At 39.5% G+C, this 16809-nt stretch overlaps 1 protein-coding gene across 2 annotated transcripts in view; it reads right to left on the reverse strand.

The window, feature by feature from the left end:
• TPK1 (thiamin pyrophosphokinase 1) overlaps positions 1-15615 on the reverse strand; it is a 354196-nt gene extending 338581 nt beyond the window's left edge. For both annotated transcript variants that reach the window (XM_036926208.2, XM_036926206.2), the window contains exons 1-2: positions 14748-15615; positions 14476-14534 (exon numbers count right to left, since the gene is read on the reverse strand). In XM_036926208.2, coding sequence (XP_036782103.2) covers positions 14476-14518 — 43 coding nt within the window. In that variant the 5' untranslated portion in view covers positions 14519-14534; positions 14748-15615. The remainder of the gene's footprint in view (positions 1-14475; positions 14535-14747) is intronic.
• Positions 15616-16809: the final 1194 nt, after the last annotated feature.

The raw sequence follows: 16809 nt of genomic DNA on the forward strand, positions 1-16809 counted from the left end.
GGACATAAAAAGCAAACTCAGAAATAAAAGAAACCGAAAAATTATTATAAATGAAGATCAAAACCAGAACTATATCCTAACCTACTACAACTACATTATTCCAGGTATTTATGACATGTATCACTGCCTTGGTAAGTCAACACATTGCAGGGCTGCCAATTAACTTTTAATGCAAGTTTTTAGTGTAATTGTGTCCCATACAATATTTGCTAAATCTATTAACACTAAGCATTGACATAACTCAGAGTCTCTGCCCCTAGGGGAATAAAAAACCCTCAAGGATTTCTCAGCCCTGCTGCTCTCGGTTTACCTAGGCATTCATTGACCAATTATCTGTGTGTCAACTATTGGTAAAGCATTGCTGACATGGTACTGTCATTTTAAAATGCTTTTGCATATAATCAGACTCCTGATTATCTTAAAATCATGCCTGGCCAGTGTTTAGGAACACAACGAACAAAACTTCTGTGCTAAGAAGGTTCAAAACAGAATAGGCAAAGCAACCTGGTGAGCAGCTCAGGCAAGGAAATAAAGAAAATATTCCAGTAGATCATATTTTCAGACAAAAGATAGCATCAGAGAAACCTGTCAACAAGTAACAAGCCCTCAGTCACTAGCCTGGAATTCAACAGGACTCTCGTCTTTGAGGTGCTTTGGAATGGGTAGAAAGTAAAGAGCAAGACAAACTCCCAGATCCAAAGAAACCAGATACAGTATTGTAGAAAGGCCTTCAAGACAAAGCAGGAATTGAGCCACTTCATCTGAGTTAAAAGGCAACAAGTGCACCCTGGAAACTCTCACAGGGATGCGAGTACTTAGATCCTGAACACAAGCAAGACTGCAGGGATTCCAAGTACTGACCACAGGGCTGTGTGCCTGAAAGTCATCCTGTGGTCAATTCTGTCAACTGTCTTCCCACTATCCTCCCCACCCACCTGCTTTCTGCTCTGTCAATACAACCTCAGTTTCTGTAGGTGGTTGTCCTACATGTCCCTATTGCAGTCCCAGGTGAGAAACTGACTGGTCTAAACCTGTCAGGATAACATGATTCCAAGAGACAGCCTCTAGAAATGGTCATGTGCCCTAGTTCTGGGCAATAGGACATAAAACAAACCCAATTACATGAATCTTCTAGAAAAGCTGCTATTTTCTAATAGAAAAGAATGAACCAGGCTGCTGCCCCTTGTTGAAATCTCTCTGTCTGTTTCTCCTCTTTCTGCTTGGAATGCATCCTTAATGCTTAGAGTTGCAATAACCATCTTGCTTCTACACTACAAGGATGACGCCAACAGCCAACACAGTAAGGACAGAAGAGTGCAGGGAACAAGCCTGAGGTTCTAATCGACAGTATTTAGCAGCTGCACCAGCCCTCAACCACCTGCCTCCAGACCTCTTATCATTTAAGGAAAATAACCCCCTAATTGTTTAACCTATGTGAGATGAGTTTTTCTATCACTTACACCCAAATGCATTCCTGATACACCATTTCCCAACTAAGGACAGTGGTGGTCTCATTGACCAGGATAAGAGAAAATGTAAAGTGGCCCCAGAGAGAAGAAATGAAGAGGTTGGGAAGGCCTTCAAAGGAGAGAAATAAAAACTGCATCAGGTATTCTACACGTACACATGCATGATCAGCAGTGTATAGGTTCTGCGTATCAGGCTCTGCAGACAGACTGCTTAGGTCTAAACCATGACTGCCACTTAGCGGATAAGTGACCTCGGGCAAGACAGTCATCCCTAAAATGGGAGTAACAATATATTCCTCTTGAGAGTGATTTTAAACAAGGCAATATATGCAAAACTCTGGGAGAGGCTCCTTACATATAGTAAGCACTCAACAAATATTTATAATCATCATCTTTATGCTGATGAAGTAAACGTAAGTAGATTAAAAGTGAGAAAGTACAGTTTATGTAGCTCATACATGGTTCACATTGTGCATTGTGTGGTACAAGTGAGCAAAACACTCCTCAGAACTCAACCAACTTTAAAGCTCTTGTCTCAGCTGAGCTGTTCTTCTGTGTCTATTAGTAGCTGCATCGGCTGCTCTAGCTTTTAGATGCCATAAAAATGATCCAATTTCATAGCAAGAAGATTGACTAAATGTAAGCCATTGACACTTTAAAAAGCAGTTTTTTGAAGGGCAAAAAGTCATGTCAGATTTTACCTGGGGTATTGTTCTTACCTGGCATGTGGAAATAACTCATCTCATAACAGCAACAAGAGGGGTGAATTTATGATCAATTTCAAGTCTACAATACTCCAGTTGCACAATCCTCTCATAGTTATCTATATCACAGTCCAATGCACACTTGAGCTCAATCACTAGTTCCTATGAATGGCATAGGTACATGCCCGTGGGTTCCCTTCACGTGAGGCTTTTTAGCCAACAGGAATTATTGCAGGCATATCCTAACAGACCCACCAACGGAGGTAACACTAATCCAGTGAGTTGATAATACAATAGAGAACTTTCATAAACCAACTGTTCCTATGATAACAGGAATTTGTAGCAAGAAAGAAGGCACAGAAATTCAAGAAGTAAACCATTCTACAGTTGTTTTTAAAAAAGTGTATAAAGTTTCTACCACGCTTCTCATTCCCAAACTTAGTCTGGTTTTCAAAATTACTTGAAAGCATCAGGCCCTAGACACCTATCATCTCATTTTTCTGTAGCCCTGCTCTATTCCTGATGTTCCTATGTCAACACTCCTAGTCTTTCAATTTTGTCACCGGTATACCAGCCCCTTTTACTCCCCAGTCCTTGAATCAATCTTAAATGCATCCTATCCTATATCCAAATTTCAGTTATAATTTAAAAAAATTTTAACTGCGGGGGGAGAACATTTTCAGAACTGACTGCAACACTCTTGTATGGCGGAAAAATGTCATTTCTACCATTACAATACCTCGCACATGGAGAGCAAGCTACAGAAATTAAAATGTGTAAAATTATATTACTGTTGCCTACATTAAAATAATTGACGACCATGTCCATCTCATCTTCTTAGAAAACAAGTGAGGAAATAATCACATGGCCCTGGAGGTCACTTCCTGTCTCCCATACCCCGTTTCTGGATCTTTCCAAGGAGCTAGCTCAGCAGGCCAGAGTTAAGAATGAAGGATGGGCTAAAAGAAGCTGCCAAGGAACAGAGGCTCCCAGGCTAACAGTTGGAAGCTCCCAGTATCGCAGTCACCCAGAGGTTCTGGCAAATATGTGGAACATTTGGGGTGAAATGACATTGTTGGAGCCATTTCCAAGGCACATCCCAAACCAGGTGTGCCCAGCTGAGCACCGCTCTGTGGATGAGAGCTTGGGGAACCGTGTGCGCTGTGCTACTTCTCTGCTTGTATGTGTTTTTCCCCAAAAACACTCCTTCACAATAGCATCGTCCATACTCTGAGGCTTTGTGCATCCCCGCCCACCCCGCCCACCCTGCCCGTTCCCCTGCAAGGCTCGCTGCTGTTCCTCCAGGTACGTTTTTACTTTTAATTCTCACAGCCCTTGAGAAAGTACTGAGAGATAAGGAAATGGAGTGCAAATAAATTAAAAACTATCTACTTACTTTATAAATTAACAACAAAGAATTTAACTGGTGCTAAAGCATCATTTTCAAAAAATTTAAAAACATGACTTTCACAAAAATAGAAAATGAACAAATGCCAAAGATATTATTTAGCTCATTCATTAATGAGGATATCAGTATGAATTTGAATACTGGCAAATAGGATTACTGAAATGAATTAGCTAATAGATGCGAAAATGGAGAATCTATCATAAGAAGCCTTTGCAAAATGAGCACAGAAGCACTCAAAGTGCCTCAATGAACTAATGGGGATAGCACACAAACCACCACTAAATTGTTTGGACCAGCTTAATAAAAGGAATTCTTAGGTCTTCCTTTTGGCCTAGTGGCACCATGAAAAAATTTCTGGAACACTAAAAATACCAAAAACAGAAAGGAAGTTTAGGAATCTCTTCTATAGGGCAATCAAATAGCTGGGGATATCTCTTCTTCAGAGTAGAAATCAACTATCTCTACTGAACAAAAATGTTTTGCATTATTATGGATAAGAATTATTTGCATCCCAACAGTTGATTTCCACCCCCAGTGCTGCCAAATAGACTAATGAAAAGTGAGGAAAAGGCATACTCCCCATACAGTCATTAGAGGGCCCACTAGACAAGCCCAACATTTTACCGGAAGGACACCCAGTAACCTCATTCATTACCAAGTCTTGGACAATTATCCCAACTTAGATTGTGGTTGGTTCTAAAAGGAATAAAGCAAAAATCATACACGGTGGGAGAAAGGGAAGTGGGCAGGACAATCCTTGAGTAGTCCCGCCAAGAACTGCAGAGCATGCACTGCCAGCAAAGGCACAGTGAAGGGGCACCCCCAGTACAATGCCACTGGACATCTAACTTAGCACAAGTTTCCTGGAAAGCCATGTAATAACATGGACTAGAAATTTCAGCGGCTCAGATCTTTGATTCTATCATTCTATTCCCAGAAATTTTCATTCAACATATAATCACCTGTGGTTAATACAGGATTATTTACAAAAATGTTAAAATGTGAGACAACTTATGTAGCTTTCCCAGCTTAAATATTCTTCCCAGAAAGAAGTCTTCACTATGTCCCCAATCCTTTCTTTGTGATCCACTTAATACCCAGGATTCCCCCTGTGATGTCTTACCACACGGCACTGTCTGATTTGCTCATCCATTTGACCTATCAGGTTATGGCCTCCATGAAGGCTTGTACCACGGATTTCAATTGCATGGATTTAGCCTGATGCCACATACATCACAGACACTCAAATGGTTTAATGAACGTTATGCAGCCTGAAAATGTTTCTTGTGTAGAAATAAAAAATAATGACAAAAAATAACAAAATCAAAGTTATTTATGAGAAAAGCATCAAATTACATCCCAACTCTTTTAATAGGTTACCAGAATCATACAGACATTTTGAAAAGCACAGACTTCCAAGAAAGAGGACATGCAATTAAAATACAGCAGAGGCAGAGAAAGGTATATCAGGTGTCACAGGGAGCCCTTCTCTGTCACTATGTATGTGTCCTGAATGCACTATCCTGCCATACATTTCCACAGACAACAATAAAGCCACAAGAAAACCACTGGACATGACTAGCTTAAAGGAAGTTGTGGATAATGATAAGCTTTATCCCTAAAGGTAATGGAGATTTTTAATTATTTTAAAAAGTTATCTGAGATGTTTCTTGTACCATTCTTTTCAGGCTTTAAGGAACATAAGACTCACACAGGGGTCCTGTTAAAATACAGATTCTTTTTCTGTCAGTCAGTCTAAAGCGGGGCCTGAAATTCTGCATTTCTTACAAGCCTCCAGGTATTATCAATGGTGCTGGCCAGAGGACTTCAATTTGGGTAACAAGGTCATAGAAAAGAAATTTATAAATATAAGGAGATTTGTAAATGCAAAGAAGGATATGCAAGCTCCATTCACCTGTGGATCTTAGAGCACCAGCTATCTATCTCCCCTGATGACTTATCAAAATGTTCCTGTTCAGGATTCTCAATACCACATATGCTACAACTTAAAATAATGGAAAACACAGAAATGAAAGAGGGATCATCAGTACAGGTTTCATGGAAATTAGAAGGATACAAAAGGAATACTATGAAAACTTCATGCCCACAAATTTAATAATCTACATTAAGTGGACCATTCCTACCAAAACTCACACAAGAAGAAATGGATTATCTGAATAGGTCTACATCTATTAAAGAACTGAATCAATAATTAATAACTTTACAGAACAAAAACACAAGACCCAGCTGGCTTCACTGGTGAATTCTACCAACATTTAAGGAGGAAATGATACCTTCTTTATAATCTTTTTCAGAAGACAGAAGCAGCAGAAATACTTCCTAACTCATTCTAAAAGGATAACATGACTGTAATGCCAAAACCATACAAAAATATTACAACTATAGACCAATCTCTCTCATGAATATAGATGGAAAAATCTCTAACAAAATATCAGTTGAATCCTAAAAGAGTACATGATAACCAAATGGAATTTATTTCAGGTATGCAAAGCTGATTTAACATTTGAAAACCAATTAATGTAATCTATCATACAACAGATTAAAAAAGAAAAATAACATGATCATCTGACTAGAAAAAGCATTTAAAAAAAAAAAAACACCCATTCATGATAAAAATTCAGTAAACTAGGAATACAAGGGAACTTCCTCAATTCAGTAAGAACTATCAAACTATCTATAAAAATATACAGCAAACATCATACTTAATGATGGAAAACTCAAAGCTTTCCCAGTATGGTATTGGTGAAAGATTAGACAAAAACATCGATGGAAAATAACAGAGAACCCAGAAATAAATCCAGATAAACACAGTCAACTGATCTTTGACAAAAGAGCAAAGACAATCCAATGGAACAAAAATAGTCTCTTCAACAAAAGGTGCTGTAACTGGACATACAAATGCAGAATTTAAATGCAGACTTACACATTTAACAAAAACTAACTCAAAATGGATCACAGACACAAATGTAAAATGCAAAACTATAAAATTCCTAGAAAATAACATAGTAAACCTAGATGACCTTGGATATGGTGATGCTTGCTGCCTTAGATACAACACTAAAGACACAATCCAGGAGTAATTGATAATCTGGTCCTTATTAAAATTAAAAACTTCTGTTCTGCCAAAGACAATGTCAAGAGCATGATGAGAAAAGACACAGACTAGGAGAAAATATTTGCAAAAGACACATGTGAAGAAGGACTGTTTTTGAAATACACAAAACACTTAAGACTCAACAGTTAAGAAAACAAATAACCTAATTACAAAATGAGCCAAAAACCTTAACAAACACCTCCCTGAAGATACAGATGGCAAATAAGCATATGAAAAGATGCTCCCCATCACATTCAGGGAAATGCAAATGAAAACAACACTACAAGATACTACTGCACACCTGTTAGAATGGCCAAAATCTGGAACACTGACAACCACCAATGTTGGTAAGGCTGTGTAATAACAGGAACTCTCATTCATTGCTAGGGGGAATCTAGAATAGTACAGCCACTTTGGAAGACAGTTGGGTGGTTTCTTGCAAAACTAAACATACTGTTACTGTATGATCCAGCCATCACGTGCCTTGGAAGCTACCCAAAGGAGCTGAAAACTTATGTTCGTACGAAAACCTACACATGCAAGTTTATAGCAGCTTTAGTCGTAATTGCCAGACATGGAAGTAACCAAGAAGTCCCTCAACAAGCGAACGGGTAAATAAACCACCATACATACACACAGTGGAATACTCAGCACATGAGGAGACATGGAGGAACCTTAAATGCATATTAATAAATGAAAGAAGCCAACCTGAAAAGGCTACATACTATACAACTCCAACTATATGACACTCTGGAAAAGGCAAAGCTATGGAGAAATAAAAAGATCAGTGATTGCTAGGGTTAGGGAAGTTCGATAATACACAGAACACAGAGGATTTTAGGGTGGTGAAAATACTCTGATGCTATATTGATGGATATATTTCATTATACATTTGTCCAAACCACAGAAGGTACAACACCAAGAGTGAACCCTACTGTAAACTATAGACTTGGAGTGATTATGATGTATCAGGGTAGGTTCGTCAACTGTAACAAATATCCCACTCTGGTTGGGGGATATTGATAAGGCAGGATGCTGTGCATATGCAGGGGTTTGGGGAAATTTGTGTACCTTCCTCTCAATTTTGTTGTTTATCTAAAACTGCTCTAAAAAACTAAGCTTAAAAAAAAACTGAAAAGCAGGCCACCAATAAGCATTCTTGCGGAGAACATCTGATTTTTCCAAGAGTAGATTACTGGTGCCTATCCTGGGAAAGTGGATCTGAAAGGTATGAAATGTAACAAAAATTGCCGGTATGTCTTCTGATGCCTGGACCATCTCCTGGTACATGGCAGGCACTCAAGTAATTGTGGAACAAGCAACTACCCTATTTAGCCTGGTAGAAGAGAAAAAAGAAAACTCTGGTTAAGATTTTTCGATATTTGAATGTAATTAAGTAAAAGGCAAGTAAGTCTTCTACATGATTTCAGTTGGAAAATAGGAAAATTAAAGGTCAATTTCAGCCTATTTTTAAATACACATTTTTAACAATCAGTTGGGCGACAATAATGTATTTTTTTCTCAAAAAGTCTGAGCTACCCGAACATGTCCAAGCCAAGAAGCCAGACATGTTAGAGGGACACTAACAAAAACAAACCTGCCCGGGGAACACTCAAGATTTCTAAGCTCTCCCCCAATGTACAGGAGCCACAGCATTTTTACTTGGATGAGGAATAAACCGCAAGAGCAGTTTTTCTGCTTCGAAAAAGAAAAACCAGGTTGTCTCAGCATAAACAGCAGCGTTTGGGAGGGATGCCACAACCTTATACACACCCTAAGAATAAATCAAAAGCTTAAATTCTCAAAGTCATAAAAACAAAAGAAACTATTCCTTTGTGATAAATGAATACCTTCAAAGACAATGGTGTGATAAAGATATTGGAATACTCTCAGAATGAAACCCATTTGTTTGAGCATCTGTTTGCCACCTACAAAGAATAATTCTTTCTGATGGATTTTACCAAGGAAGAAAAGATAATAAAATGCATTTAATGGGAAGTTAATGCACAAACACACCTCATTTTCCTAGAAAATCTCAAAAGACATCTGGTGTTAATGTATCAAAACCCAAAGATTTTGTGTGTGTGTGATCAAGCCATAACATTTGAGCATTGTGAATATTGAAACTGCCCTCACAGCCCACTTGATATTTTCAATTGCTTCTCTAAAAGAACACCATTATTTCTGATAATGCTACAAAGTACCAATTTGCAAGATTTTTTAAAAAGAATTAAGATTATTTTTAAACTCACTTTAGAAGCTTTCCTTTCTAAAAGCATGTAGCTATTAAAATGCTAATATGCAAAGATGAGGGGGGCTGCTACAGAGACTTAATACCACTGAAACACAGGAAATTGATTCTCTAGATGATGTGGAAAAGATGGCTTATAAAGTTAATGAGATATTACTTTAGGCAAAGGAGGCATTGGTCGTTAGCAATGAGGACAAAACAAACATTTCTGTCATCAAATATAATGAAACTAATTAAAAGAACAACAAAAATTAAGGCAAATATGAAAATGAAGTAAAATACACAGAAAAGTTAAACTACATCAAACACACAGTGAAGTTATAGCAGCAAATCTTAGTAAGTTAGAAATAAATTAATAAAAAGGAAAGATACCAATAATCATGAGTTACACAGCAAGGAAAGCATATATAGACAAAGCAGTGAATTTTGCATGAACATTCAAGAGACTTGAAGACTACCTAGGATGGATTTCTAAGTGGGCAGGAGAGTAGAGTAAGAGATTAATCCTTGAAACTGGAAAAGCCACCACTTTTTCTCTTAGATATTTTAGCTAGCCCTAGATAACAAAAATATCACAATCCTTAAGCAGCAGCTTTTAGCGAGAGGTTTCTTTGCCATCCACAAAGAGATGACAGTTGTTTTAAAAAAAAAAAAAAAAGCTTATAAATTTTCCAAATTTCAAAGCAAGCACAGTGCTTTAATTTAAATAACTAAAAAAAGCCATGTTACTATTAGGGAAAATATACAGCCAGAAAACCAAGACTGAGTCCCAGTACTAACTCCAATACTTTTCTCCAAAGGCCTGTCCTTGGAAAAGGAATATTCTGTTCCCTGTGTGCAAAGTTTATTCCAAAATTATGAGTCTATGAGTTGCTCCTTCCTGATATGAATAAAAACAGAATATCTGATAAATTATCACAAAACATATCACAAATGATCACTAAGGATAGATGAAGTACTTTTAATAAAAATTTAGCATCTGAATTGATATGTGCTGAAGTGTAAACTACACACTAGAGTTTCAGGATTTAGTACAAAAAAAGTGAAGTACTGCATTAATAATTATTTATTCTGATTACATGTTTATTCTGATTTTATGTATTAGGTTAAATAAAACATAAATAAAATTAAGTCCACTTGTTTTACAGTTCTAATGAGGCTACTAGAAAATTGTAAGTTACACATGAAATTTCTATTGTGTTGTATTGGACAGCCTTCTGTAAACTCTTTCACAGTAAGGTTTATACATTTTTAAATTTTTCTACAGCATATATTGGAATGTGGCCCATAACAGATACTCAGAGAGTGTTAAATCAACAGAAAAAATTTTGTAAGTAAAAAACAGTAGAATTGACTCTCTTTGATTTATACACCAGTTATATTGTATTAGAATGACATTTAAAACTCCCTTAGTAATCATGACACTTCTGAAATATGAACCAAAACAACTTAAAAATTTTTTCAGCTGAATAAGTAAATTAACAAACCTAATTTGTTTGGGGCCAAATTGTGTCTCCCCAAATTCCTGTTGAAACCCTAAACTTGTACCTCAGAATGTATTTGGAAATAGGGCCTTTGAAGGGGTAATTAAGATAAAATAAAGTCATGTGGGTGAATATGACTGGTATCCTCTTAAAACTTGGAGATTAGAAAACGGATAACACACAGGCCAAGGAGCAATGTGAGGATGTAAGAAGGCAGTCATTTGCAAGCCACAGAGAGAGGCCACAGAAGAAACCTACCTGCTAGTCCCCTAATCTTGGACTTCTCACCTGAGAATTGTGAAAAAATACATGCAACACCCAGGTATGGTACTTTGTTACAGTGGCCCTAGTGCAATAATACATTGTTCCCAGCTCTTAAAATTTTTCCAGTAACTGAGTGGTTTTGGCTTTTACTTTCATATGAAATCACAAACTCAGCTCCTTGGCCACACGTCATATTTCAAGTGCTCAACAGCCACCTGTTGCTACTGGCTACTCTACTGGGCAGCACAGACCTAGAAGAGACCAAACCAGAAATTTCTGATAAGAATGCTTAATTGGTTGGGAGATGCTATGTATTTAAACATTTTAAATCTTTAATTAAAAAAAAATCAACTGCAAATGACTCAAATCTACCTGTATGTTATTACTGTGATTTGATGAGTAGAAATAAAGGAGTTCACCGTTCTATGTTTGGTACCTTGAATGGCATCCCCATGGGTTCCTGAGAGGTCTGTCTATCGCTGCAAAACACAGAGGACAACTTGGGTAGGTGCCTAATGTACACGTATAATCACAAAGGAGTCAGAACTCGATACCCAGGGATTCCCAGGTCAGCCACAGGTAAACTGGAGCATGCTAATACCCATCTGCAGGTTTTATTAGGACTTTTGTGAACTTAATTAGGAATTCTTAATGGAAATTAAGTTCTAGGAATATAAGGCATGGCATGAATACTATACTGACTGGAATAGTCCCGGATTCATTACCACTTAGCCATGAGGCATTAAAAAACTATGGCCACTATTCATCACTTTACATGTCTATAAACAATAAAATTCACAAGCATGGTAGAAAAATACAGAATTCAGTAAGATGAGAAAATAGTTCCGCTAGATTTGCCTAACTGGACTGAACTAAAGTAAGTAGCCATCTCCTTCAAGAATTACAAAGATGAAGGGATTTCAAAATTTAATAATCAGTATGATAAGGTTCACCTAGAGGAAAATATTTTGTATTTGCATAGGACCCTACTTCCCAAACTTACTTTTTATACTTACAGTATCATGTATTTGCCCAAGGACTTCATGTTTGGATATATTCTTATTTTATATAAAGAAACTAAGGCAGTAGGAACTTAAGTGACATGCCCAAGGTCTAGTGAAAAGAAGACTAAAACTCAAACGTAGGTCTTCTAGTTTCAAAATTTTCTACAGGCTTTACCCTATTGAAGCATTAAAACTATGCCAGCACACAGTGTTATGTAAATATTAGTTATAACAAAAATTTATAATAGAATTATGTTAACTTGATAAAGTGCATACTACTAATACTTAAAACAGTAATTAAATTCAGAATAACCCTCAACAATGGTAATTCAGTTCAGAAGAAAGAATTCCCAAAAGCATTACGGTCACAGGAATCTTTTTAACATTTAAATATATATAATCTTTTTCCAAAGAAATAGAGTGATAGATAAAAGGCTTTCTAGCATAAAATTTATTTGATGATCAAATTATGTGGGGAAACTAAAATGGAACTTTAAACTCAGAGTTTATTATGTATTTTTTTTATGAACGATATTCCATATCAAATTGCTACATTTTTTATTTCATTGGATCCACTGAAGTGGATATAAAAGTGATATAAAAGCTTTATATAGAATGTTAATATTCAATGTTAAGGAGGGTTTAAAATGTGAAGGACAACTGTGCTAGATTGAAAAAGACTAAATGGACAGGCAGTCCTAGTTTGTGATAACTGGAAGAGTTATTTGGGGAATGGGAAAAATTTAAATATTATCAGGTATAAGGTACTACGAAATCTGATATGGAAAAGGTAGAGTTAAGAATTAAATAAAGCAACTTACATGTTCTCACTTTGGTTTAAAAACACCTAACTGTGCAGGTATACACAGCAAATATATGGAGGGATAAAAATATAAATACACACACCAAACGCACAACTACATGATAATAGTGGTGACAGGCTGGAAAATGGTATTTTTACTTCATTATCTCTTTTAATGTTTCATAATGCATGTGCATTCTGTTGTAAAAATATATAAAAAATTTTAAAGTAACATCAGTATTTCTGTGAAAACCAGAAATTAAAATCGGTGTAACTGTCTGCTCCATGTCTTACGTTTGTGAAATCGGCACATGTGAAATAATGATTCTCAGGATGATTTGACAGCTCACTTTTATTTTAACTATGGAAATGTTTAAATCAACTTTACTTCCAAACAGATGGAGTACAAAATAGAAAGCTTCACGAGAAAAACTGAAATAGTCACAGACATTGAAGAATAAAGCAAACAATACTCAGAAGCTTACAAATGACGGAGTAAGGAGTCAAGGCCTTCTCCACTAGACCTCTGATGAGAACCGAGGGAGTAAAGCTGGCCGTCTTTGCTGCAGTCTATTGCTCCAAATCTTTTCCATCTCAGCCCTGACCCTAAAAACCAACTGCCATCTAGACTTGTCATGTAGACTTACTGCCAAATAGAATGGCCTATCGCCGTTCATGCTAAGTGCTTTAAAGGTGTTACAGCTCACACTCACAACAACCTTGTGAATTAGTCCCATTTTACAGATGAAGAAACTGAAACACAAGGTCTAATAACTAGTAAGTAGCAAAGCTTGGATTTAAACCCAGGGTTTCTAATTCCTCGGTCCAAGCTTTACAGTGCAGCACTGCCTCTATGACATACTCCTCTCAACCTAGGAAAGACTAGAAATCTTCAGACAGTAAAGCTCTTAGTTTTAGTAAGGAAATCAATAGGCAGCCTGGATCAAGTATGTACCCTTGGAAATGCAGGTGGTCTCACTACTACTGGGTAACTGAGAACTATGAAATCGAATCTGCAAAACGTTTGCCAATGCTATTCTAAAAATCTGTTTATAGTAATAAATACTCAACCTGTTAACCAAGTCAAACATATCTGGGTTCAGATTCCAGTTCTTTTACTGTTCTCCTTCACGTGTAAACAGTGATGGATAGTAAGGAGTCAAAGCCCTCTACTTTCACTTTTGTTTTACCAACAACACTCTCAGAATGTGAAAATCTTGACAAGTTCAAATTAAAGTCGATACCTTAACAAAACCCAGGAACTCATGTGTTTAGCGAAAACAACTGTGAAGATTTAAAAATTATACATTCTGCTTAAGCTTATGAAGTGATAAACTAGAAGTTCTACACAACAGAAACGCAATAAACTAGTAAATGAAAAATGTATTACAAAATTATCACCCTAGTCAATTACTACATGAAAACGAATGTAACTAACAACTACCTTCATAAAAACTCATTCCTTCCATCTATTTCCTCCATGTGCATTATAATTTGAAACTTTAATAAATATCCTTTAGTGAGTGTTACCTTGAAAATGTTTATATAGCCCCTTACTAATCTTCTATTGGATAATCTTGGGCACTTTCAATGGATTAAAAATGTACAATGGGCAGGCCACAGAAACTGATCTTGACGCCTTTGGGGGTCTAATGCTCTGCTATACTAGGTATTAGCTGAGACTGCAGTGACGGCCCAACAGCTAGCGTTTACAAGGGGTGCTGACTCCGCCCCAGGTGGGATGCAAACCCAATTCAAGTCCTCACCACTCCAGGAGACAAGGACCGACAGCTACCCTGGTTTTTCAGATGAGAAAGCTGACACCCGAGAGCTGGGTAACAGGCCTACGTACGGGCTCAGTGTTGGGGCATCAGGCTGATTGGAAACCCTCGGTCTAGTCCCGCCCTTTTAACAACTAGGGCTCCGGGGAGGGGCATGACCGTGACCTGTCAAACGTGGGAAGGGATACAGTACCAGCGGGAAGCAGGGGTTCCAACGGGGTTAAGACACGCTCCATATCGGACTATTGGCCCCTGCATTGCAAAAAAAAAGCCACGTTAGTATGTCTCCCGCGCATCCGGCGCTTCCTTCCCGCACTCGGGGCGACGCGCGTCCAGGACTCAACAAGGGAGGAAAGGCCCCAAGGGGCGAGCAGGGCGCGAGCTCCGCCGCCACCCTCCAGCCTCCCCGCGCTCCCCGCCCTCCCCGCCGCCACGGGCGGCGCGCCGAGCTGCAGACGCACTTACACTGGCGAGTGGGGCCCTGGGCGCGGCGCCGCGCCGCGCGGGCAGCCGGGACGAACGACGGCGATCGAGCGCTCGGGGCTCGGCTGAGGCGCCTGGGCGCGGCTCGCGGCTCCAAGCGGAGCCCGGGAGGCCCCGCCCCCTCCCTGCCCGCCGTCGGGCGACCCGCGCCCCCGCCGACTCGCGACCCCGGGCGCCGGGCCCCCGCCGCCGCCCTTCGGCGCAGCCCGCCAGTCGCCGCCAGTCCTGCCCTGCAGCCCGCAGCACTCCCGCCGGGAGGCGCTCTTCGCTCGCAGCCAAGCAGCAACTTCCCGTCGACCTTCACACTGGCTTCGGAGCCCCGCGGACTCCCAAGTTCTCCAGAGTCTGTGTTCTTGGTCCCCTTTCTCTGGATCTCCCGCTGGCCCGGGTCTCTTTACGAGCACGCCTGCGTTAAAAGTCTTTATGCTTACTTTACTGAGGGAAACAATCACATAAAGTTGTGAAAATTAATAAAGGGAAACAGAAATGGAGCCAGGAGGCCAGGAGGGGAGCGCTCGCACGGTCCCACCCACGTCAGTTACAGACCCCAGGGAAGAACTGCCAGCAGGAGGGATCGCCAATTACAGGCCCGCCGGGGAAGGATGGGTATTCCATCTCCTGTAAGAAATCTACCCCAGCAACTCCGCCAATGGGAAACCGTCTTCACTCAGAACTCTAGCTTTTCTCCAATGGCCATTGCTTCACCCAGCCTCTGCCAACTTCCTCCTTATACTTGGTTAAAATAATAGTTACTCTCCTTTGTTTACTGGACTTGCCTGAAGTTTTGCTGTAGCTTTTGCATGTTCCAAATTACAATTCACTGCTATTCCCAAATAAACCCATTTTACTAGTAAAATGACTGGTCGTTTTATAGTTCCGGTTAACAAAGTTTTAGTCGGGATAAATTTTAAGCCACCTACTTGACAGCTCCACTTGTTCTAACATTTCCGAGAAAAAGAGCTCAGCCTGTCATGCAGCCTTTTGCAAGACTGAGAAGCCTGATTTCCAGAAAGCTTTCTTACTTCAGGCAAAAAATCTGCACCCTGCACCTGCGCTGACCCTCTCCCTCCTCCCAGGCCATCAGGTGTGGGAGGGGTCCCTGGTCCTCAGGACCAATTTAAATGTATTGGAAGAGAGTTATACTGCAGAAGACCTACTTTTTCTAAGCTAAACTCAACTCCCTTATTACATGACCTGATTTTCAGACTCTATCACCCTGGTTCCCATTCTCTGTATTTATGTTGCTCATAAATCATGGTTCCAAGAACTGGTGGAAACTACACGATTCTCAGCACATTGCAACTCCTGCAAACCCCGCACCCAGAGACTTGACCAATTCCTGGCATGGCTTCCAGCAGCATAAGGCTTAGGATGACCCCAGTACTCCGCCAACCCCCAACCAAAATCCCTGCCTTAGCTCATGGGTGCCGGGAGAATTTACTGGTCATTCTAGCCACACCCGATGATGGGCCCTGACCGTGTTGACAGCTGTGAATGTACAGCTCTCACAACTCAGAAGCATCTCTCTCTCTCACAAAGGACCTGAGAGCCATTCCTTTGAAACAGTCATCTGGAAGGACAGAGTCTCTGTTTCCTACTCTCTGCGGGAGGATAGAATCCTAACTTCCACAGCTGCCAGCGGCATTTACACTGACCAGTCCCCAGGAATGTTTCACTTCTCTGACTCTACTGAGCCCCAGATCTTCCCCTCCCTTGCTTTCCCTTTAAAACGTCCAGCTCACCTCAGCACAAATCAGAATGGAGCTCAGCTCTTTCTCCTCCTGTCAGTTGTACTAAATAAAACCTGTTTCCACCACTTTACCTAATATCTGGCTGTTTATCTTGGACACTGGTCACGATGATCAAGGAGTAATCCAACTGTGAAAAAGCACAACATCGCCTGTGTTCATTAACTTTTTTAGCTGTTAGATCAAATAGAACTTCCATGTATTTTTCCCATTAACCAGTCTTGAGCCAAATGTACACCTATCTCACACTCAAATTAAGACCAAACTGCTAGGGACTTCACACTTGCAGTTGTAAA

The sequence above is a fragment of the Manis pentadactyla genome, chromosome 7 (genome assembly GCF_030020395.1).
Source record: "Manis pentadactyla isolate mManPen7 chromosome 7, mManPen7.hap1, whole genome shotgun sequence".
Lineage (NCBI taxonomy): Eukaryota > Metazoa > Chordata > Mammalia > Pholidota > Manidae > Manis > Manis pentadactyla.